The sequence below is a fragment of the Poromitra crassiceps genome (genome assembly GCF_964638095.1).
Source record: "Poromitra crassiceps genome assembly, chromosome: 15".
In the NCBI taxonomy this organism is placed as follows: Eukaryota; Metazoa; Chordata; class Actinopteri; order Beryciformes; family Melamphaidae; genus Poromitra; species Poromitra crassiceps.
Window position 1 is genome coordinate 3,811,476 of NC_139634.1, and position 22,500 is coordinate 3,833,975.

The 22,500-nt window shown below is 43.9% G+C and overlaps 1 protein-coding gene across 1 annotated transcript in view; it reads left to right on the top strand.

Annotated features, from left to right (window-relative positions):
• pdgfrb (platelet-derived growth factor receptor, beta polypeptide) overlaps positions 1-22,500 on the top strand; it is a gene marked incomplete at its 5' end in the record, with an annotated part of 31,225 nt that overhangs the window by 5,573 nt on the left and 3,152 nt on the right. The window contains 16 exons of the mRNA XM_083651278.1: positions 526-706; positions 1,099-1,214; positions 2,105-2,228; positions 2,485-2,693; positions 3,992-4,086; positions 4,235-4,367; positions 5,944-6,048; positions 6,470-6,580; positions 7,270-7,429; positions 8,806-8,981; positions 13,937-14,055; positions 15,395-15,517; positions 19,580-19,691; positions 20,975-21,074; positions 21,163-21,268; positions 21,906-22,207. Coding sequence (XP_083507404.1) covers positions 526-706; positions 1,099-1,214; positions 2,105-2,228; positions 2,485-2,693; positions 3,992-4,086; positions 4,235-4,367; positions 5,944-6,048; positions 6,470-6,580; positions 7,270-7,429; positions 8,806-8,981; positions 13,937-14,055; positions 15,395-15,517; positions 19,580-19,691; positions 20,975-21,074; positions 21,163-21,268; positions 21,906-22,207 — 2,272 coding nt within the window. The remainder of the gene's footprint in view (positions 1-525; positions 707-1,098; positions 1,215-2,104; positions 2,229-2,484; positions 2,694-3,991; positions 4,087-4,234; positions 4,368-5,943; positions 6,049-6,469; positions 6,581-7,269; positions 7,430-8,805; positions 8,982-13,936; positions 14,056-15,394; positions 15,518-19,579; positions 19,692-20,974; positions 21,075-21,162; positions 21,269-21,905; positions 22,208-22,500) is intronic.

Here is a 22,500-nt window from a genome sequence, read left to right on the forward strand (position 1 = left end):
TACCATACCATACCAACTTTATTTGTATAGCACATTTAAAAACAACAATGTTGCACCAAAGTGCTTAACAGATTGAAAATATATATATAAATAACACCTCACTCATAAAACATACACAGACAACATCCGAAGTTGGTCCCCGGGCGCTGTACGAGAAAGAGACCACTGCTCCTGGCCTGCCCCCCGGAGGAAAGGACATGCCTGGATGGGTTAAATGCAGAGGACACTTTTCACCGGCCACCGTCAGCATGAGTGTGTTGTGGCCGCATGCATGTGTTGTGGTGTTCGTGTGACAATAAAAGACGGGGCTTGTCCCGTTACGAGAGAGAGAGTGTCACATTTAAAAGCATCAAACACATAAAACAAACACAGCGTCAAATTTAAAAATATCAAACCACTCAGGTTTGCTAGGGAAAGGCCAGAGAATAAAAGTGCGTCTTGAGACGTGATTTAAATGCCATTTAAACGCCATTTCAAAAAGAAATGTACATGATTTGGTTGATCGTATGAACCTTCCTCCCTCAGAGAGAGGCTTCGTGGACCTGGGTCCGGTTCGGCAACGAAACGTTTCAGCGCAACTGCATGAGAACGTGGTGCTGAGAGTGGAGTTCGAGGCCTACCCTCACCCGCAGGTCCTCTGGAGCAAAGACAGTGCCACCATTAACGGAGACAAAACCCTCACCACCAGGCAGGAGCACGAGACCAGGTGGGACATCACATCAGACTGGAACCTGCATACCAGAGCACACTTTGATATTTTGAAGCAACAGCGCAAATGTTTTGACGTAATTAGCATGAGACTAAGGTTCTAACGACGGCCCCTGGAGACATCTAGCTCTTGTCAGTCATCACCAGATAAGGACTTGGCAGAGAGTAACACAATACTCTCTGGAGGCCAAAGACTCCCGTCTTTCAACATCACACAGGAACCATAAACACAACACGCGTACACATTCTCAAATGTCTTTCAGTTTCATAAACAGATTACAGTGTTGCAAATGCCAATGCTCTCAGGATTTTTAAACGATGTCGCTTTTTTATTGACGTGTTTGTGTGTCTTAAATTCAAACCTTTTTGTCCATATTTCCGCGACCTCAGGTACATCAGTATTCTGACCCTGGTGAGGGTGAGGATGGAGCAGAGGGGCCTCTACACTGTCCGTGTCAGTAATGGAGATGACACGAAGGAAGTGACCTTTGACCTGGAGGTGCAAGGTGAGAGGTCGCTCTAACAAAGTTGAAATAATGGCGTACACCAATGATACTCAACTTGCGGCCCGCGGGCCGGGCGATGGAATTGCAATTATTTTTTTATTTTTTTACAGTGCACCTGAACGCAACATGCAAGATGCCAGCTGAATAAGTGTCCAAATGTTCATGTCACTCTGGCCAATACTCCAATTCTGTTATAGCATTTCAGTCTGGAATATGGAATATCTTTCAATAATCTATGATTTAGCTGCTAAATTGTCAAATACTGCCGTCTGCTCGCTACCCAAGTACTTATGTATGTACTTAACCTAACTAACTTAACCTAACTAACTATCCGGTGTGCACAACATTGTCAGACTAAACTCCGGCTGACACCCCAAAAACCTACAATCCGCTACAGAAAATTGTTTGTTTATTAACTGGCCCCTGGCCTTCTATCATTTCACGAAAGTGGCCCCCGGGCAAAGCAAGTTGAGTATCCCTGACATACACGGTGTGCGTCCACATGCTTTCCCCTCAGCCCTCATTATGCAGAGTTGAAAATATAGTCTTCGTACGATGCTGAGCAGCGTGATGCATGATGCTGAGCAGCGTGATGCATGATGCTGAGCAGCGTGATGCATGATGCTGAGCAGCGTGATGCATGATGCTGAGCAGCGTGATGCATGATGCTGAGCAGCGTGATGCATGATGCTGAGCAGCGTGATGCATGATGCTGAGCAGCGTGATGCACGATGCTGAGCAGCGTGATGCATGATGCTGAGCAGCGTGATGCACGATGCTGAGCAGCGTGATGCATCATGGGAAGAGTCAAGTGATGATTATGTAACTGCTGATTATTGTTACCCGTGTCTAGAATGATTAATGGAGGCTGTCCCCCACCCTGTGTGTAGTTCCCTCTCAGATTAAAGAGCTGAGTGACCACCACCTGCCTGGGAAGAGGCACTTGGTGACCTGTGTAGCTGAGGGGGTCCCATCCCCGAGCGTACAGTGGTACAGCTGTGACAGCATGCTCAAGTGAGTCGTATAGCGCTTACCCATTCATCACTGTCACTGATCTGTCACACACTGAACACTAGGGGGCTGACCATACACACAAGTTTGTTTGACTTTGTAGTTCTGTGTCTGTCTTGATTCCGTCTAGTCTGACGCACTGCTGCACATGTGGATCTCGGTGGATGTTATTTCACAAACAGACTTGGATTTGACAAGTAATCTACTATCATGTCTAAGTGATTTGAAGTGGACCTTTTGGTTTTGTGCGCTGCCCCAGGTGTAGCAACCGGACGGCGGTCTGGCAGCCTCTGATGCCCGACGCCGAGACCCTGAGCATCCAGACCAATGTGAGCTACAGCCAGAGGCGTAAGATCAGCCAGGTCCGCAGCCAGGTGACCTTCCACAAGCCCCAGCAGGTCACCGTGCGCTGCCAGGCCAGCAATCAGGGAGGGCTGGACAGGCGAGACGTCAAGCTGGTGTCCAGCAGTAGGTGTCTCCGGAGGTCTTACATCACAATTCCTGTTGCTGTCATGTGGGGGATTTTGATGTTTTCACTTCCCTTTGAGGGATTGCACGCTTCTCTCTGGGTTGAGACAAATTCTGTTACATTTGGTTTTATGAAACTCTTTCAAAGCTCCATTGGATAAACTCATGACGCATGATGGTCATGTTTTTTTTTAGATACAAGTTCTTCAAGTGACAGCAACAATATGGCCATGTTCAGACTAGGAGGCTAAATCTGGTTTGTGAACTTTAATGACCTATTGATGATTCTATCCAGATTGGTTTTATGAGTCTGGACGCTCCAAGTCTGATTTGTGTCACTTGTCCCAAACCACATGAGGCCTGGACACACAGATCCGACTTGAACACTTGCCCAAATCAGATTTGTGGCAGTGCGGACACACTCCCAAATCAGATTTGGGAAACCAATCAAGATAATGATGATTAATGACTTTAGCAGTAAATCGGATTTGCCTGTAATGTGAACATGGCCTATGTGTGTTCAGTACAGAACAAAATGCATGGGTTTCTTCTTAATCTATAACAATCCATGTTTATTGTAGTATTTAATGCCCCGTGCTGTTCCCCCCCCCTAACCATATCTTTGAAAATGATTACAGTTCTAGTTATAGAGAGGCAAAGTGACCGCCTACTTCCTGCTTCAGCACTGTACCAGAGATTTTTATCCGCCATTTATTTCCCCATAGACATTTCGTAAAATGTTTATAAAAAATAGTTTTACTTGGTCAAACCAAACGGTTCAGCTATATTTAGCATCGGGAGAGACCATAGAACATTTCACTCGGACCAACAACAAACAAAAAACAACAACGTCGAAAAAATATTCTCTTTAAACCCTCATTTTTTACGTTTTGGTCAGAGTGAAATGTCATGCAATCTCTCCGGTTTCTAAATATATCTGAACTGTTTGGTTTGAACTGGTAAAACTATTTTCATAAGCATTTTACGAAATGTCTATGGGAAAATAAATGGCGGATGAAAATCTCTGGTACAGTGCTGAAGCAGGAAGTGACGTTCCACTTTGGCTCCCTATAGCTGTACGATGCTCTCTGAGCCATGTTTATAATGTGTGGTTTAATGCCAGGTGAGAGCATGGACATATTATATATATATATCTCTCAGTGGGTGAGAGTAGTATAATAATGTTCTGTGTGGATGTCACAACCAGTGGAGCGAGACACAACCTGTGAGTGTTATAATGGCAAATGCTCAGTGTGGAACGTGCCGAGTAATGCTCTGTCTGCTTGCCTCTGTTGCAGCGCTGTTCTCCCAGGTGGCAGTGTTGGCTGCTGTTCTCGCTTTAGTGGTCATCATCATCATCTCCGTCATCATCCTCGTTGCTGTATGGAGGAAGGTGAGACCGACAAACTCCAACATTAGCCCATTCTTGATTTGTTTTATTTATTTTTATTGAAAATTGCACTGGATAGAATTAGAAAAGAGCAGCTGAATATCGGTGCATCAGTTTTCACTCAGTTGTCTGTGTTTCTGTGCGTTCCCAGAAGCCGCGGTATGAGATCAGGTGGAAGGTGATTGAGTCGGTGAGTCTGGACGGTCATGAGTACATCTATGTGGACCCCATCCACCTGCCCTACGACCTGGCCTGGGAGATGCCGCGGGACAACCTGGTGCTGGGTGAGGCTTTTGGAAAAGAGGGCATGAATCATAGTGATGGATATGACTTAACATGACTTCTATCAGAAAGGTAACTTATATAGCCTTGCAGTGGTCAAGTCAAAAGTCAAGTCAAATTTATTTATAGAGCACATTTCATACAATGATGCACCTCAAAGAGATTTTTTCAATGAATATAAAATGGATGTACAAATGGTCAGGGTTGGGTTATGTTATTACAATTATAGTGTACGGTTAAAATAAGTTAAATGTTAAGGGGCAGTGGTGGCCCAATGGTTAGAGAAGCAAGCTTGTGACCGGAAGGTCGTCGGTTCAATCCCCAGGACCAGCAGGATAAATCTGGCTGGGGAAAGTGAAAAGGCAGCGCTTGCCCCTCCCTCATTACCACCACTGAGATGCCCTTGAGCAAGGCCCTTAACCCCCAACCGCTCCAGTGGAGCTGATCAGTTGCCAGCAGATCAGACGGTGGTTGTACTGGTCAGCTTCCAGGTATGAATGTGTGTGTGAATGTGAACAGGACGCTCCTGAAAAAGAGAGCATTATAAGACTCCCCCTGTATAAATAAAGATAAATAAATAAAAATCCAGAAGCTAAACACTAGCTTCCCAGCTGTTTTGGTTCTCTCTGTACGGATGGTTAAAGCACAAAATGATTTAGGATTTTGACTCATATAGAACAAATATCAGGCAGGAAGAGACAGTTGGCAGACCATTGGAGACTTACAAACCACTTTAAGAATTTTCAAATGAATGGCTGTAAAGCTGTTTTGCTCAGTTCAAACCTGAGCGGTTGCATTTTGAGTAAGTTGCAGCCGGCCAATAATTTGATTGTCAATATCGGACTCAATATTGCACAGACCTGCACGGTCAATTAAGCTGTAGTCCACTGGTTCCCAAACTGGGGAACGCTTACCCCTAGGGGTATGTGGAGGTACTACTGGGGGTACTTGAGAGAAAGGGGAAAATGGAAAAAATTTAAGAATAAATAATGAAAATAAATGAAACCTTAAAATAAATCTGCCCAGGAGGCACTAATCATCGCAACTCTTTCACTCCATTTCTTATTTTGTAATGTTATATTCTTCAAAAGGTGGGTTATCATTCATTGCATCAGATGCTATAGTTTTCTCTTGCAGTTTTCTATGCTAAATGTTGTAGTCTGGTAAAGGGGGTACTTGGAAAGAGTTTGAGAACCACTGCTGTAGTCACTAGCAGGTGGTTTTGGATGACTTCTGCATGGTTGATTCAAGAAAGAGAGAGTCAAGAGAGAGTCAGCTGTTTGTTACAAACAGCAGGTTTCTCCAGACCACCGACGGCTGCCATGGTCAGGCCTCTGCAAAGAAAAGTCATCTGGAGTGATCGGTTATATATATATTATATATTATATTATATTATATTATATATTATTATTAACTACAGGCAAAACTCTCATCTCCCCTTCCATGGGCACAAACGCACCGGAGGAATTTGCTTACAGTAATATTGTTTTAATTCAGAGAAATGTTCTTCCTCCTTATTTGGCTTTGCTGTGTGTTCCGTTCCAACTCTTTTCTCTTGAACGCTGCTTTGTTTTGCAGGTCGCACTCTTGGCTCGGGGGCGTTTGGCAGGGTGGTCGAGGCCACAGCGTTCGGTCTCTCTCACTCCCAGTCCAGCACCAAGGTGGCCGTGAAGATGCTGAAATGTAAGAGGCACAACAGAAGAAAGCAGTAGAAAGACAGGGTGTAGAATACAGAGAGCTCAGTGGAGTCGCCTGCATAGCTGTCAAATATTGGGACACGAATGCCATATTCCTGTGAGCAAAGAGTGAGAGCAGCACCCTGAGGTGCTTTAGTTTGGTTGCCAGTCCGGCTCCAGGCTCAGCCAGCTTGTCATTGTGCAGTTTGGCAAGGCAGCAATGATGTGTCCTGGTCTGGCTGCCATAGTGAACGTTATGTTTTGCTCTCCTCCTGTTCTATTACCTTGCTCGCACTGCCCCGCTTTCACACACATCCCTCTTTCTCTCTCTCTCTCTCTCTCTCTCTCCCTCTATCTCTCTATCTCTCTCGCTCCCTGTCTCTCTCTCTCTCTCTCTCTCTCTCCCCCCCCATCCTCTCTCCATCCAGCCACAGCCAGGAGGAGTGAGACTCAGGCTCTGATGTCAGAGCTGAAGATCATGAGTCACCTTGGTCCTCACCTCAACATTGTGAACTTGCTGGGAGCCTGCACCAAACAGGGTGAGCAGCACAGCCATTCATTTGGTGAATGGTTTATAGCAGCAACACACAACTGATTCATCACATATAAAAGTTACGAAAATAATAATAATAATAATTTGAATATGCACTCATAAATGAATTAATCATTATATATTATCAATTCATATGGTTTAATGCTTTACTAACAACTGTTTTTGATGATTATTTATGATTATTTAGTTTAATACTTTGTTTACTAATTAATAATGATATAGCAATACTTTAGTTATGTTTTGTAAACCATGTATTAATCATTGTAAACATCAGTTGCAAATTTAACATAATGTTTATTTATATTTTACAAATTATTTGTTAATCATTTAATTAACTCAGAATTTAAGTGTTTAAGATTGATAATAACAAATTACTAACAAATTGTTAATGAAGGCAATCAAAGGGATTGTTACCTAAACATTAAATATTAATACATCTGATTAATTAATTATTAAATAATGATTAATTAATCATTTACTAGTCATTATTAAGTGTTACCTATATGTTAAGCCTAATACAACTTAATATATACGGTAATTATTTTAAGTATGTATGTATGCTAAAAGTTTCAGCACTCTTTGATCCACATTTGCTAAAATCTAAATAATATATATATATGATATGATGTAGACTACTCATGTTTCTTCATAACTCTCTGCTGCTCCACCAATCAGGCCCTCTGTACCTGGTGACGGAGTACTGTCGCTATGGCGACCTGGTGGACTATCTGCACAGGAACAAGCACACCTTCCTACAGTACTACGCTGAGAAGAACCAGGAGGACTCCGGCTGCCGCATCTCCGGAGGGAGCACTCCGCTCAGCCAGAGGAAAGGGTGAGCGAGCCAAACGCACATCCTGCACAAAATCACCATTCACAGCTGCACAAAGGAGCGCTTGGTGTGTCCTTCTTTTTATTCAAATGTCTCTGTTGTCACATTTCTCGGTGCCGGAGAGACGACCACAGACACCCTTTTTCACATGAGCTTTGATGTGGTCAGGGACCGTCAAGGAAGTGTGGATTTGGGACATTTCACTGAATCCCATTGTCTGAAACCTAGTCCCTCTCCACAGCTATGTGTCTTTCTGAAACCTCGTCCCTCTCCACAGCTATGTGTCTTTCTGAAACCTAGTCCCTCTCCACAGCTATGTGTCTTTCTGAAACCTCGTCCCTCTCCACAGCTATGTGTCTTTCTGAAACCTAGTCCCTCTCCACAGCTATGTGTCTTTCTGAAACCTAGTCCCTCTCCACAGCTATGTGTCTTTCTGAAACCTAGTCCCTCTCCACAGCTATGTGTCTTTCTGAACCTCGTCCCTCTCCACAGCTATGTGTCTTTCTGAAACCTAGTCCCTCTCCACAGCTATGTGTCTGTCTGAAACCTCGTCCCTCTCCACAGCTATGTGTCTTTCTGAAACCTCGTCCCTCTCCACAGCTATGTGTCTTTCTGAAACCTAGTCCCTCTCCACAGCTATGTGTCTTTCTGAACCTCGTCCCTCTCCACAGCTATGTGTCTTTCTGAACCTCGTCCCTCTCCATAGCTATGTGTCTTTCTGAAACCTCGTCCCTCTCCACAGCTATGTGTCTTTCTGAACCTAGTCCCTCTCCACAGCTATGTGTCTTTCTGAAACCTAGTCCCTCTCCACAGCTATGTGTCTTTCTGAACCTCGTCCCTCTCCACAGCTATGTGTCTTTCTGAACCTCGTCCCTCTCCACAGCTATGTGTCTTTCTGAACCTCGTCCCTCTCCACAGCTATGTGTCTTTCTGAACCTAGTCCCTCTCCACAGCTATGTGTCTTTCTGAAACCTCGTCCCTCTCCACAGCTATGTGTCTTTCTGAAACCTAGTCCCTCTCCACAGCTATGTGTCTTTCTGAACCTCGTCCCTCTCCACAGCTATGTGTCTTTCTGAAACCTCGTCCCTCTCCACAGCTATGTGTCTTTCTGAACCTCGTCCCTCTCCACAGCTATGTGTCTTTCTGAACCTAGTCCCTCTCCACAGCTATGTGTCTTTCTGAAACCTAGTCCCTCTCCACAGCTATGTGTCTTTCTGAACCTCGTCCCTCTCCACAGCTATGTGTCTTTCTGAACCTAGTCCCTCTCCACAGCTATGTGTCTTTCTGAAACCTAGTCCCTCTCCACAGCTATGTGTCTTTCTGAACCTCGTCCCTCTCCACAGCTATGAGTCTTTCTGAAACCTCGTCCCTCTCCACAGCTATGTGTCTTTCGGCAGCGAGTGTGATGGAAACTACATGGACATGAGCAAAGACGAGCCCTCGCTCTACGTGCCCATGCAGGAGCAAATAGACTCCATCAAGTATGCAGACATCCAGCCTTCTCAGTATGAGTCTCCCTACCAGCAGGACCTCTACCAGGAACAAGGTTTGAACTGTGTGTGTGTGCGTGTGTGTGTGTGTGTGTGTGTGTGTGTGTGTGTGTGTGTGTGTGTGTGTGTGTGTGTGTGTGTGTGTGTGTGTGTGTGTGTGTGTGTGTGTAGATATAGCTGGGTGTGTTTCTTGTAGAGCAGGGGTTCCCAAACTTTTCAGACCAAGTACCACTATGTACCAAACCAAAATTCCCAGGGACCACTTCCCACTGCAGATACCAAATTTCTTTCCCATAAAATAAAATTAGCTGATTTGTACCCCGCTGGTCCGGCTAGCCGGATCGAAGCGGTAATCGCGTAAGTTAACACATTCACTGCCAGCCGGTTTTTTTTTACTGTAGGTAGCTTCTGCCAGAGGGTTTTTTTGAGGATTCTGGCTCATTTTACAAGAGCCGAGGATTATTTTCTGCTTGGACTTTGTGAACACAAAGTTCACAAAAGTACTAATAGAATGTGTGCTTTCTCTGTCTAAAAGAGTTAGTTTGTAGAGTTAGTAGTTATGTAGATATTAGCCGTTGAGTACAGCATGGTTTCAGCGTCTGAGACTGAAAGCTGAGATAATCGCAGTTTTGTGAAATTCAATCAAACAGGCAGAACAGTCACTTTAACCATTTATTTTTGGCATCAGTGAGAGATCAGACATCTAAACAATATAGTTCTGAACGCCCTCTCCTTCAAACTCCTCCCTCCGTGGGCGTGTCTGGTGGCTTTCAGCAGCGTTTGTCACAAGCGAGTTTCTACTGCCTGTCTGAGCAGTGAGCAGCCTCCCTCCCTGGCGGCCCCCTCGTCGGTGAGTGTGGATGGGGCTCACTCGTTTCTTGGGTTTGAGAGCTTTGATGAAGCTTTGTGCGATTCTAGGCTTTATGCTGCGTGTTTCAAAGTGTGTTTTCCACCCAGTCTATTTTTGGAACCCCCCACCGTTGTGCGCCCGTGTGCACCAGCGTGAAAGCGTTTTCGCCTACAGTATGAGAATGAGGCTCGTTCGTTTCTGGGTTTTCGGTTGAGCTCAGCTGGAATGAAGCTGTGTGCGATTCTGCACTTTCTGCTGGTGTTTCAAAGTGTGTTTCACCCATAATCTATTATGCAAATTTGCAATCCCCCACCGCCAGCTCCCAGCGCGATAATGCGCGAAAGCGAAAGCGTTTTCGCCAATCCATTTTACAGTATGAGAGAATGGTTTCCTCGCGCGTTCCCCTGCAGTTTTGGCTCTGCTTTTTCTAGTCTGGAGAGCACTGTCGCCACTTAGTGGGTCGGTGGAATGGGTTGTACACGTTCAGTGGCTCCAACGACTCAACTCGTCATTGGCAGTCAACCGTTGGATTTTTTTTGACGACTCAACTCGTCATTGGCAGTGAACGTGTTAAATTTGGAAAATCCTGGAGCGAAAGGTCTGAAATTCAGCACAGGTTTTTTTTATGGTTTATTATGGTAATTCACGTTGCCATCAGAAACTCCTCAACTTACTATTAAGGTTCGGCTGAACGGTCATTACTTTCATTATAACCGCCTTTTTGAGACCTCCAGGAAATTCTTACAAAATTAATGTATTTCATTTTTTTCAGCGGGCATCCTGGACCAAATACCTTGAAATTTGACCTTAATATCTAACCTTGGGGTTGATTGAACATTTGGTGGAGTTACAAGGCTTCAAAATCCATTGCATAGTTTTCCCATTGATTTCAATGTTAATTTTGCAAAAAAACATCATTTTTTTTCCGACTCCCACCTACTTTCCCCAAAAATAATTATTTTTCTGATCTTACACCTCTCAGCTCGAGTCAAGACATCAAATTTGTAGTTTCTATTGTGTTTGCCCCCCCCCCCCCTATTTGCCCCGTGTAGGCACAGCAACCAATTGCATGGAGATTTACATGAAATATACCCTACAGTGATCATCATGGAAACATGGTCACATGACCTGGGAACGCGGATTTTCCGGTGCAAACTAATGATTTGAAGCCTTTAGACCGAGATTGATGGATGAATGAAGCTCGTTTGTGTTTTTTGTGAAAACTAGCTGGCAGTCGAAAATTGACAGTTTCATCTTTTTTTTGTTATATTTACCTTATTTGAAAGTACATCGTATCTCCGCGCCCGTTCATTGTAGAGACTCGTGAATAGCATCGCTGGAATCGGCGTCAAAAATTGACTCTAGATCTCTAATCTTGTCGTGATCATGGCTTTCTAACATCGTTATATGACTCCCGCTTTGAGGTACACGCAAAGCAGCGAGGCGCAGCGAGGCACAGTAAATCCGATGCCCACGAAGGAGCCTCTCGGGTGGGGAAGGCGGTCAGAGCGTCATCCGTGGAGGCCAGTTCTGTGCTCTCTCGCTCATGGCCTAAATGGCGTCGTTCAAGCGTGTTTTTTCAGCCGGATGTTCAACTACGGATATGAGGTAGGAGGAATGGAATCAGGGACGCATATGGATCGATAAAAAATAAGAAAATACTTAATTATAAATATAAAAAACAAGTACTAATATCAAGATCCATGAAAGTTATAAAAATGCAAATTTGCAATTCTCAAAAGATGGAAGATGGAAGAAAGTAATTCCTCCGTGAAAAATGTGACCAATCCATAGCTATGATAATCCCACCACCCCGCCACCAGGTGGCATTCATGGGAAGGGAAAAAAATCATATTTTGTGTTTTCTACTGAAAATTTTATTGTACAGTAAATACAGTAAACTGGCATTTGAGGGGTTAAAATTCAGTAAGCATGAAATGTTGATATGAGGTATGAGAGATTAAGTTACCAATGGATAAGAATCAATAAAAAAAAAAAAAAAATTTTTTAATTAAGACTATCAAAAATAAGAATTAATATCAAGGTCCATGTACACGGACCAGTGGAGGATGCGATAGTGTCAGAAAGGCTAAATAACAACATGAGGCTACTGGTTCAAAACAGACACACACACGGACTGAGACACACACACACACACACACACACACACACACACACATACCTGCCAACATTAGGCTGTGAATAAAGTGGACCCCTTTAAAATGTTGTTTCCCTCGCTAAGATTGAAGCTACGTTTGGAGCGTTATTTAGACACCTTCCTGACAAGCTAGCATGACATGGTTGGTACCAATCGATGCACATTGTTTTGTTTTTGTTTTTTGTCTGTTTCTGTTTTTTAAAATGTGCAAATAAAATAGACATTGTGTGACGTCTTCTAGTTTCATTATGATATCAGAAACTTTCAAACTGAGCCCGCTACAGCCTACGAAAGTACATTTTCGAAATTGGAATATTTTGGAAATATAGCGATGTTCTGTATTATCGAAAATCAGACCAAGCCTGCCAGGTTTAATGTGTATAATGTATGTATAAAAAAAGACCATGGGAACACTGCTGTAGACCACAATGAATTTTCCAGCTCTGGCAATGAGATGTACTGGACACACTATAAGCAGCATAAGCAGCTAAACTACAATATACTGTAGTATACACCTTATTCACCACGCCCACTTTTTCTCTCTTCCGCGTTAGACGCAATTGTATTTGTTCTTCCGGTTCAGCACTAGTTGGCGGCCAATTTCAAAACAAAACGTCACTATAATAATGAATGAAGTTTGGCAACATTCAGAAGCTACACTGCGGCCAACTTCAGTTACATGTTCATAGCGTTACTGCTGCGAGGAGCCGATGGCTGTACCCGGTCGGCATTTAATGTTAGTCACAAAAGCACGTCGACAGTGTTTTCTCACTGCCAGTAGTAGGTTTGACACTAGCTAGTCCGACCGGTCAGCACAGCCAGCGCTCCCAGTCTTCGCTGCTCGTTAAATATTTCCAAATAGGCGTTATTCTGATAAACTGGTCACATATTTGGAATGTTAGGTCCTCACCCGAAAAAATATTAAAACTTTAAAACAGTTTTTTTGCTTGAAAACAGCTTTTTGGCAAGTCTAAAAATGACTACGGTAGACTTCCGGGGGTAAAACGGAAAGACGATTACAAAATGACGTCATGCAGAAGCACGCTTATATGGGCAAATAATAAGGTGAATAGGTCTGAATATTATGTCGATGGTCCGAACAGAACAGCGACTGTTTGTGTCTCATGGAAAGCACATGAGGCAGAGCCAGGCCAGTGGGGCTGGAATTTCCCCTCTATTCCTCGGGCCCGGGTCGGGCCGGTCAGATATGATACCTTTTTTATATATGTGTGATAATCAGAACGTTATAACATTGTAAAAACCTGATGTATTCATGAGACTGAAAAGACAACAGGGTTATAGTTCAGATAAACAGCCAACTTACTTATAAAATTGCAGGTTCGGGCCGGGCTCGGGTCCATAAATGCAGCCAATAGGATGGGCCAGGCCCATGTGAATATAGTGCCCCCCCCCCCCCCAGTACAGTGATCATAGCCAGGGAAGGTGTACAGTGTGTACTGTATATGTATATGTATGTACATTATATATACAGTATATGGCCTATGAGTCTTATGTCTGTATATATACATATATGTATGTATATATACAGTATATGGGCTATGAGTTTAATGTCAGTCCATAGAGTCACAGGACACTAGGAGTTCCTCCAGCAATACACTCAACCACAGGGAAGATGTCTTGATTCTTGACTCGTTCCTTCACCTTCTCATCTCTGTCATCTCACCTTGTCATCTCCTGTTTCTCATCTCATGTAAATCCACTGCATATTTAACGCCTATTTAACTCAGTCTGTAAATCTCATGTAAATTCAATGTAAATTCATATTTATTATCCACAGAACACTTCACCACTCATGTACATATTGTATATATTGACTCGATTTGATTGCCCTTGCAACTTTGTGATTGTCTTTAGTTATCTTCCTACTTCTTATCTCTGTATATTGATGTGACCGCTACGCTGCATACAGACACTAAGACAAATTCCTCGTATGTAACTTGCATACTGTGGCAATAAAAGTGATTCTGATTCTAATTCTGATTCTGATTTAGATGACAGCAGAGTGGACCTGGCCATGGCCATCAGCGACTCTCCCATCCTCACCAACAACGATCTCTTAGGCTTCAGCTACCAAGTGGCGAAGGGCATGGAGTTCCTCGCCTCCAAGAATGTAGGATATGAAAAAATATATGTTATTCTGTTAGTCGATGTACTTTTATTATGGAGACACTGTACTCAGAGGCTGCCCCCTTCCACTTTACTGTAATACCACAGATCCCTCTGATGTATTACTGTCTGTTACATTTCATACTCACCACCGTGTCCTGTCTGTTACATTTCATACTCACCACCGTGTCCTGTCTGTTACATTTCATACTCACCACCATGTCCTGTCTGTTACATTTCATCCTCACCACCGTGTCCTGTCTGTTACATTTCATCCTCACCACCGTGTCCTGTCTGTTACATTTCATACTCACCACTGTGTCCTGTCTGTTACATTTAATCCTCACCACCATGTCCTGTCTGTTACATTTCATACTCACCACCGTGTCCTGTCTGTTACATTTCATACTCGCCACCGTGTCTGTCACATTTCATACTCGCCACCGTGTCCTGTCTGTTACATTTCATACTCACCACCGTGTCCTGTCTGTTACATTTCATACTCACCACCGTGTCCTGTCTGTTACATTTCATACTCACCACCGTGTCTGTTACATTTCATACTCACCACCGTGTCCTGTCTGTTACATTTCATACTCACCACCATGTCCTGTCTGTTACATTTCATCCTCACCACCGTGTCCTGTCTGTTACATTTCATACTCACTACTGTGTCCTGTCTGTTACATTTCATACTCACCACCGTGTCTGTTACATTTCATACTCGCCACCATGTCCTGTCTGTTACATTTCATACTCACCACCGTGTCCTGTCTGTTACATTTCATACTCGCCACCGTGTCTGTTACATTTCATACTCACCACCGTGTCCTGTCTGTTACATTTCATACTCACCACCGTGTCCTGTCTGTTACATTTCATACTCGCCACCGTGTCTGTTACATTTCATACTCACCACCATGTCCTGTCTGTTACATTTCATACTCACCACCGTGTCCTGTCTGTTACATTTCATACTCACCACCGTGTCCTGTCTGTTACATTTCATACTCGCCACCGTGTCCTGTCTGTTACATTTCATACTCACCACTGTGTCCTGTCTGTTACATGTCATACTCACCACCGTGTCCTGTCTGTTACATTTCATACTCACCACCATGTCTTGTCTGTTACATTTCATACTCACCACCATGTCCTGTCTGTTACATTTCATAATCACCACCGTGTCCTGTCTGAAAAAGTATGATGATGTTCATTGACAAACAGAAGGGAAACACATTGTATTTGATTCATTTATAAGTCTTATATATATATATTATAATATATATTTATTTATTAAGTCTCTGCTAGAGAAATGACACTATTGTCTCTGTCCACTTCAGTGTGTCCACCGCGACCTCGCTGCCAGAAACGTGTTGATCTGTGAGGGCAAGCTGGTGAAGATCTGTGACTTCGGCCTGGCCAGAGACATCATGCACGACTCCAACTACATCTCCAAAGGCAGCGTGAGTGTCACTGCAGAAATATCACTTTCTTTATGGAAAGCAGCTCCAGCAAAAAACATATATATATATATTTATATATATATATATATAAATATATTATAGAAATAATAATAAGTGTCTGTTTTCTCTGACACTGAGTGTGTTTTCTCTTCCCTCACTTAGACCTTCCTGCCTCTGAAGTGGATGTTTTCTCTGACACTGAGTGTGTTTTCTCTTCCCTCACTTAGACCTTCCTGCCTCTGAAGTGGATGTTTTCTCTGACACTCAGTGTGTTTTCTCTCCTCTCACTTAGACCTTCCTGCCTCTGAAGTGTCTGTTTTCTCTGACACTCAGTGTGTTTTCTCTCCTCTCACTTAGACCTTCCTGCCTCTGAAGTGGATGTTTTCTCTGACACTCAGTGTGTTTTCTCTTCCCTCACTTAGACCTTCCTGCCTCTGAAGTGGATGTTTTCTCTGACACTCAGTGTGTTTTCTCTCCTCTCACTTAGACCTTCCTGCCTCTGAAGTGGATGTTTTCTCTGAGACTCAATGTGTTTTCTCTTCCCTCACTTAGACCTTCCTGCCTCTGAAGTGGATGTTTTCTCTGACACTGAGTGTGTTTTCTCTTCTCTCACTTAGACCTTCCTGCCTCTGAAGTGGATGTTTTCTCTAACACTGAGTGTGTTTTCTCTTCTCTCACTTAGACCTTCCTGCCTCTGAAGTGGATGTTTTCTCTGACACTGAGTGTGTTTTCTCTCCTCTCACTTAGACCTTCCTGCCTCTGAAGTGGGTGTTTTCTCTGACACTCAGTGTGTTTTCTCTTCTCTCACTTAGACCTTCCTGCCTCTGAAGTGGATGTTTTCTCTGACACTCAGTGTGTTTTCTCTTCCCTCACTTAGACCTTCCTGCCTCTGAAGTGGATGTTTTCTCTGACACTCAGTGTGTTTTCTCTTCTCTCACTTAGACCTTCCTGCCTCTGAAGTGTCTGTTTTCTCTGACACTCAGTGTGTTTTCTCTTCTCTCACTTAGACCTTCCTGCCTCTGAAGTGGATGTTTTCTCTGACACTCAGTGTGTTTTCTCTCCTCTCACTTAGACCTTCCTGCCTCTGAAGTGGATGTTTTCTCTGACACTCAGTGTGTTTTCTCTTCCCTCACTTAGACCTTCCTGCCTCTGAAGTGGATGTTTTCTCTGACACTCAGTGTGTTTTCTCTTCTCTCACTTAGACCTTCCTGCCTCTGAAGTGGATGTTTTCTCTGACACTCAGTGTGTTTTCTCTTCTCTCACTTAGACCTTCCTGCCTCTGAAGTGTCTGTTTTCTCTGACACTCAGTGTGTTTTCTCTTCTCTCACTTAGACCTTCCTGCCTCTGAAGTGGATGTTTTCTCTGACACTCAGTGTGTTTTCTCTCCTCTCACTTAGACCTTCCTGCCTCTGAAGTGGATGTTTTCTCTGACACTCAGTGTGTTTTCTCTTCTCTCACTTAGACCTTCCTGCCTCTGAAGTGGATGTTTTCTCTGACACTCAGTGTGTTTTCTCTTCTCTCACTTAGACCTTCCTGCCTCTGAAGTGTCTGTTTTCTCTGACACTCAGTGTGTTTTCTCTTCTCTCACTTAGACCTTCCTGCCTCTGAAGTGGATGTTTTCTCTGACACTCAGTGTGTTTTCTCTCCTCTCACTTAGACCTTCCTGCCTCTGAAGTGGATGTTTTCTCTGACACTCAGTGTGTTTTCTCTTCTCTCACTTAGACCTTCCTGCCTCTGAAGTGGATGTTTTCTCTGACACTCAGTGTGTTTTCTCTTCTCTCACTTAGACCTTCCTGCCTCTGAAGTGGATGTTTTATCTGACACTCAGTGTGTTTTCTCTTCTCTCACTTAGACCTTCCTGCCTCTGAAGTGGATGTTTTCTCTGACACTCAGTGTGTTTTCTCTTCTCTCACTTAGACCTTCCTGCCTCTGAAGTGGATGTTTTCTCTGACACTCAGTGTGTTTTCTCTTCTCTCACTTAGACCTTCCTGCCTCTGAAGTGGATGTTTTCTCTGACACTCAGTGTGTTTTCTCTTCTCTCACTTAGACCTTCCTGCCTCTGAAGTGGATGTTTTCTCTGACACTCAGTGTGTTTTCTCTTCTCTCACTTAGACCTTCCTGCCTCTGAAGTGGATGTTTTCTCTGACACTCAGTGTGTTTTCTCTTCTCTCACTTAGACCTTCCTGCCTCTGAAGTGGATGTTTTCTCTGACACTCAATGTGTTTTCTCTTCCCTCACTTAGACCTTCCTGCCTCTGAAGTGGATGTTTTCTCTGACACTCAGTGTGTTTTCTCTCCTCTCACTTAGACCTTCCTGCCTCTGAAGTGGATGTTTTCTCTGACACTCAGTGTGTTTTCTCTTCCCTCACTTAGACCTTCCTGCCTCTGAAGTGGATGTTTTCTCTGACACTCAGTGTGTTTTCTCTTCTCTCACTTAGACCTTTCTGCCTCTGAAGTGGATGTTTTCTCTGACACTCAGTGTGTTTTCTCTTCTCTCACTTAGACCTTCCTGCCTCTGAAGTGGATGTTTTCTCTGACACTCAGTGTGTTTTCTCTTCTCTCACTTAGACCTTCATGCCTCTGAAGTGGATGTTTTCTCTGACACTCAGTGTGTTTTCTCTCCTCTCACTTAGACCTTCCTGCCTCTGAAGTGGATGTTTTCTCTGACACTCAGTGTGTTTTCTCTCCTCTCACTTAGACCTTCCTGCCTCTGAAGTGGATGTTTTCTCTGACACTCAGTGTGTTTTCTCTCCTCTCACTTAGACCTTCCTGCCTCTGAAGTGGATGTTTTCTCTGACACTCAATGTGTTTTCTCTTCTCTCACTTAGACCTTCCTGCCTCTGAAGTGGATGTTTTCTCTGACACTCAGTGTGTTTTCTCTTCCCTCACTTAGACCTTCCTGCCTCTGAAGTGGATGTTTTCTCTGACACTCAGTGTGTTTTCTCTTCCCTCACTTAGACCTTCCTGCCTCTGAAGTGTCTGTTTTCTCTGACACTGAGTGTGTTTTCTCTCCTCTCACTTAGACCTTCCTGCCTCTGAAGTGTCTGTTTTCTCTGACACTGAGTGTGTTTTCTCTTCCCTCACTTAGACCTTCCTGCCTCTGAAGTGTCTGTTTTCTCTGACACTGAGTGTGTTTTCTCTTCTCTCACTTAGACCTTCCAGCCTCTGAAGTGGATGTTTTCTCTGACACTCAGTGTGTTTTCTCTCCTCTCACTTAGACCTTCCTGCCTCTGAAGTGGATGTTTTCTCTGACACTCAGTGTGTTTTCTCTTCCCTCACTTAGACCTTCCTGCCCCTGAAGTGGGTGTTTTCTCTGACACTCAGTGTGTTTTCTCTTCCCTCACTTAGACCTTCCTGCCTCTGAAGTGTCTGTTTTCTCTGACACTCAGTGTGTTTTCTCTCCTCTCACTTAGACCTTCCTGCCTCTGAAGTGGATGTTTTCTCTGACACTCAGTGTGTTTTCTCTTCCCTCACTTAGACCTTCCTGCCTCTGAAGTGGATGTTTTCTCTGACACTCAGTGTGTTTTCTCTCCTCTCACTTAGACCTTCCTGCCTCTGAAGTGTCTGTTTTCTCTGACACTCAGTGTGTTTTCTCTTCCCTCACTTAGACCTTCCTGCCTCTGAAGTGGATGTTTTCTCTGACACTCAATGTGTTTTCTCTTCCCTCACTTAGACCTTCCTGCCTCTGAAGTGGATGTTTTCTCTGACACTCAGTGTGTTTTCTCTTCTCTCACTTAGACCTTCCTGCCTCTGAAGTGGATGTTTTCTCTGACACTCAGTGTGTTTTCTCTTCTCTCACTTAGACCTTCCTGCCTCTGAAGTGGATGTTTTCTCTGACACTCAGTGTGTTTTCTCTTCTCTCACTTAGACCTTCCTGCCTCTGAAGTGTCTGTTTTCTCTGACACTGAGTGTGTTTTCTCTTCCCTCACTTAGACCTTCCTGCCTCTGAAGTGGATGTTTTCTCTGACACTCAGTGTGTTTTCTCTCCTCTCACTTAGACCTTCCTGCCCCTGAAGTGGGTGTTTTCTCTGACACTCAGTGTGTTTTCTCTTCTCTCACTTAGACCTTCCTGCCTCTGAAGTGGATGGCACCGGAAAGCATCTTCCATAATCTCTACACCACCTTGAGTGATGTGTGGTCGTTTGGCATCCTACTTTGGGAGATTTACACTCTGGGTCAGTCCACACACACAAGCCTTTTTTCACTATATGTCAAAAATGCTAGTAAATGAGTGTATACAAGGCTACAGAAGCAAATTCCATGTCCGATTGTGAGTCCATGCCAGCTTTTTGAAGAGGTTTAGATCTTGTTAGCCACAGTCAGGGTTTGAAATCACTTTTTTCCTTGCTGATAGTTTTGTGAGCTTTTTTCTTTTTCAACCTTCTGAAGACTTTTTGAAGAAGACCCCGAGAGCAAAGGAGACAGTTTGTTGCCCATTTAGTGCTAGTCTGTGTGGTGAACCTTCATAGTGGAAAACTAAATGAATCCAAGTCACAGTTCTGGGAAGATTTTCTGTACTTCCTGGTGTGAATCCGACGATCAATGGAAAGACTTTTCTGATCTATTTTCTCTTCAGATGTGGGCCAGTCCCAGCATTTGCCTAAAGGACATGATGTATTAAAAAAATCACTTCATGCTATTTATCTTGATGAATAAGTGGAATTCATAAGACGTGACCAATGTCAAATGTCTTGTTGGTTTAGGAGAGAATCTCGTTATGTTTAGCTGACAAACCATTTTAAAGAAATATTTAGGAGTGCTTTCAGATTCCCAATCCAGTTTATCTTTTGATTTAATTTAAAGGGATAGTTCAGTTTTTTGATGTGGGGTTGTATGAGGTACTTGCATACAGTCAGTGTACTACATGTAATAGAATGCAGCCGGCGCGGTCCCAGTTTGAAGAAATGGAGACCGGCTGCGTCAGGCAATAGAGCTGCTGAGTGTGAAGGAGGCCATGAGCAAAAAGGTACAAAATAACAAGAAAAAATACATAAAATGCTTCCATACTGCTCACCTGGCATAATCCAAGTCTCCACAAGCCCTGAGATGCCAAGTTGACATGAAAAGACATCATTCGCACACTGTTTTTAGCTAAAACCTTCACTGTAGCCACCTGGTGCAGTAGCCTCATCAGCCCCCCCACCTGCTGCCGCACCTGAAGATTTCAGCTAAGAACAGGGTGTAAATTACATCTTTTCAAGTCAACTTGGCATCTCGGGGCTTGTGGAGACTTGGATTATGCCAGGTGAGCAGTATGGAAGCATTTGATGTATCTTTTCTGTTGTTTTGTACGTTTTCGCTCATGGCCTCCTTCACACTCAGCAGACAGCTCTACTTGCCTGACGCGCTGGCTGCATTCTCCTGCATGTAGTACACTGACTGTCAGCACGTAGCTCATAGGAGCCCACATCAAACAAACCAAACTATCTCTTTAAACGTTTTTCAATGGTTTCTGCAGGAGGAACCCCTTACCCCGACTTGCCCATGAACGAGCTCTTCTACAGTGCCTTGAAGAGAGGCTACCGCATGTCCAAACCTGCCCACGCCTCCGAAGAAGTGTACGTCTTTTAATTCACGTGAAATGTTTCAGGCTAAAATACAAAAATAGGATTCAAACCAAGTAATTTTGTGTTGTGTATGTTGCAGTCATGACATCATGAGGAAGTGCTGGGACGAGAAGTTTGAGAAGAGACCGGAGTTCTCCTTTCTTGTCCACACTATGGGGAACATGCTGACAGACGGCTATAAAAAGGTACATTATTTATACACGCGTCACACTACGACTGGCGGCCCGGCACTAGACTGGTCTATTGCTGAACTCTAGAATGGTAATTTTCTTAATATAAGTTAAAAAAAAAAAAAAAAAAAAAAAAAAAAGCCAATGGGGTGCCCTAGAGCAAAAATCTCAAATGTTTTTCAGCCAAGGACCCCTTACAAGATAGAAAATATACCTTATCCTGATTTGTGATTTTGGGCTAAACTTAATTGTTTCCACGTCAACGTGCTTGACTTTTAAATTGATAGGTTTGTTAGATTAGAATGTAATCCATGAACCATTTTAGATTTAAAGCATAAAATATTTCCTTGAAAGAAAACACTTTAGGTCCAAAAAAAAAAAAAAACACCAAAGTAGGCCACTGGAGCACACGGATCCTTTTTGAAAAACTTTATTGAAAAACTAACGTTTCGACGCCATGCGTCTTCATAAAATATTTCCATTGAGCTATGAAGCTTTTGGGAAGAAAAAAAAATAAGTTTTATTTTTATTTTCCTGAAAACTTTTCGCGGACCCCCTGGCAAAGTGCCACAGACCCCTGGGGGTCCCCGGACCCCCATTTGAGAACCACTGCCCTAGAGATAACGAATAATGTCTTCCCTCCTGATGACAGAGATACAGCCAGGTGAACGACAGCTTTCTGAAGAGTGACCACCCGGCGGTGGCCCGCACCAAGCCCAGGCTGTCCTCCTCGCCCTTCCCCATCGTGGGCCCGGCCTTCGCCCCGCCCTCCCCCACCACCTCCTCCTCCACCCCACCGGACCCCTACGACCCAAACCCGAGCCCCGGAGACTTCCCGCACGAGGCGGACTCAGAGGAAGCCCTGACTCCGTACAATGGGTACATCATCCCCATCCCGGACCCCAAGCCCGAGGACATTTTCACAGATGAAATGGTGTCAGAAAGTCCTGTAAGGTACGTCATCATCCACGCTGGCTCTCTATACATGTGTGTGTGTGTGTGTGTGTGTGTGTGTGTGTGGGTGTGTGTGTGTGTGTGTGTGTGTGTGTGTGTGTGTGTGTGTGTGTGTGTGTGTGTGTGTGTGCCAAATGCTGGCTTTTACAAGAGAGAGATCAGGCATCATTTGCTCTTTTTTTCTTCTTCTTTTTTCCTGCCACCCACCCACCCATCCAGATGTTGGACTGAGACAATAGCTGTATTATGTTAGTGTGGAGGCTACATCAGCAGACATGAAGATTGTGTTTACA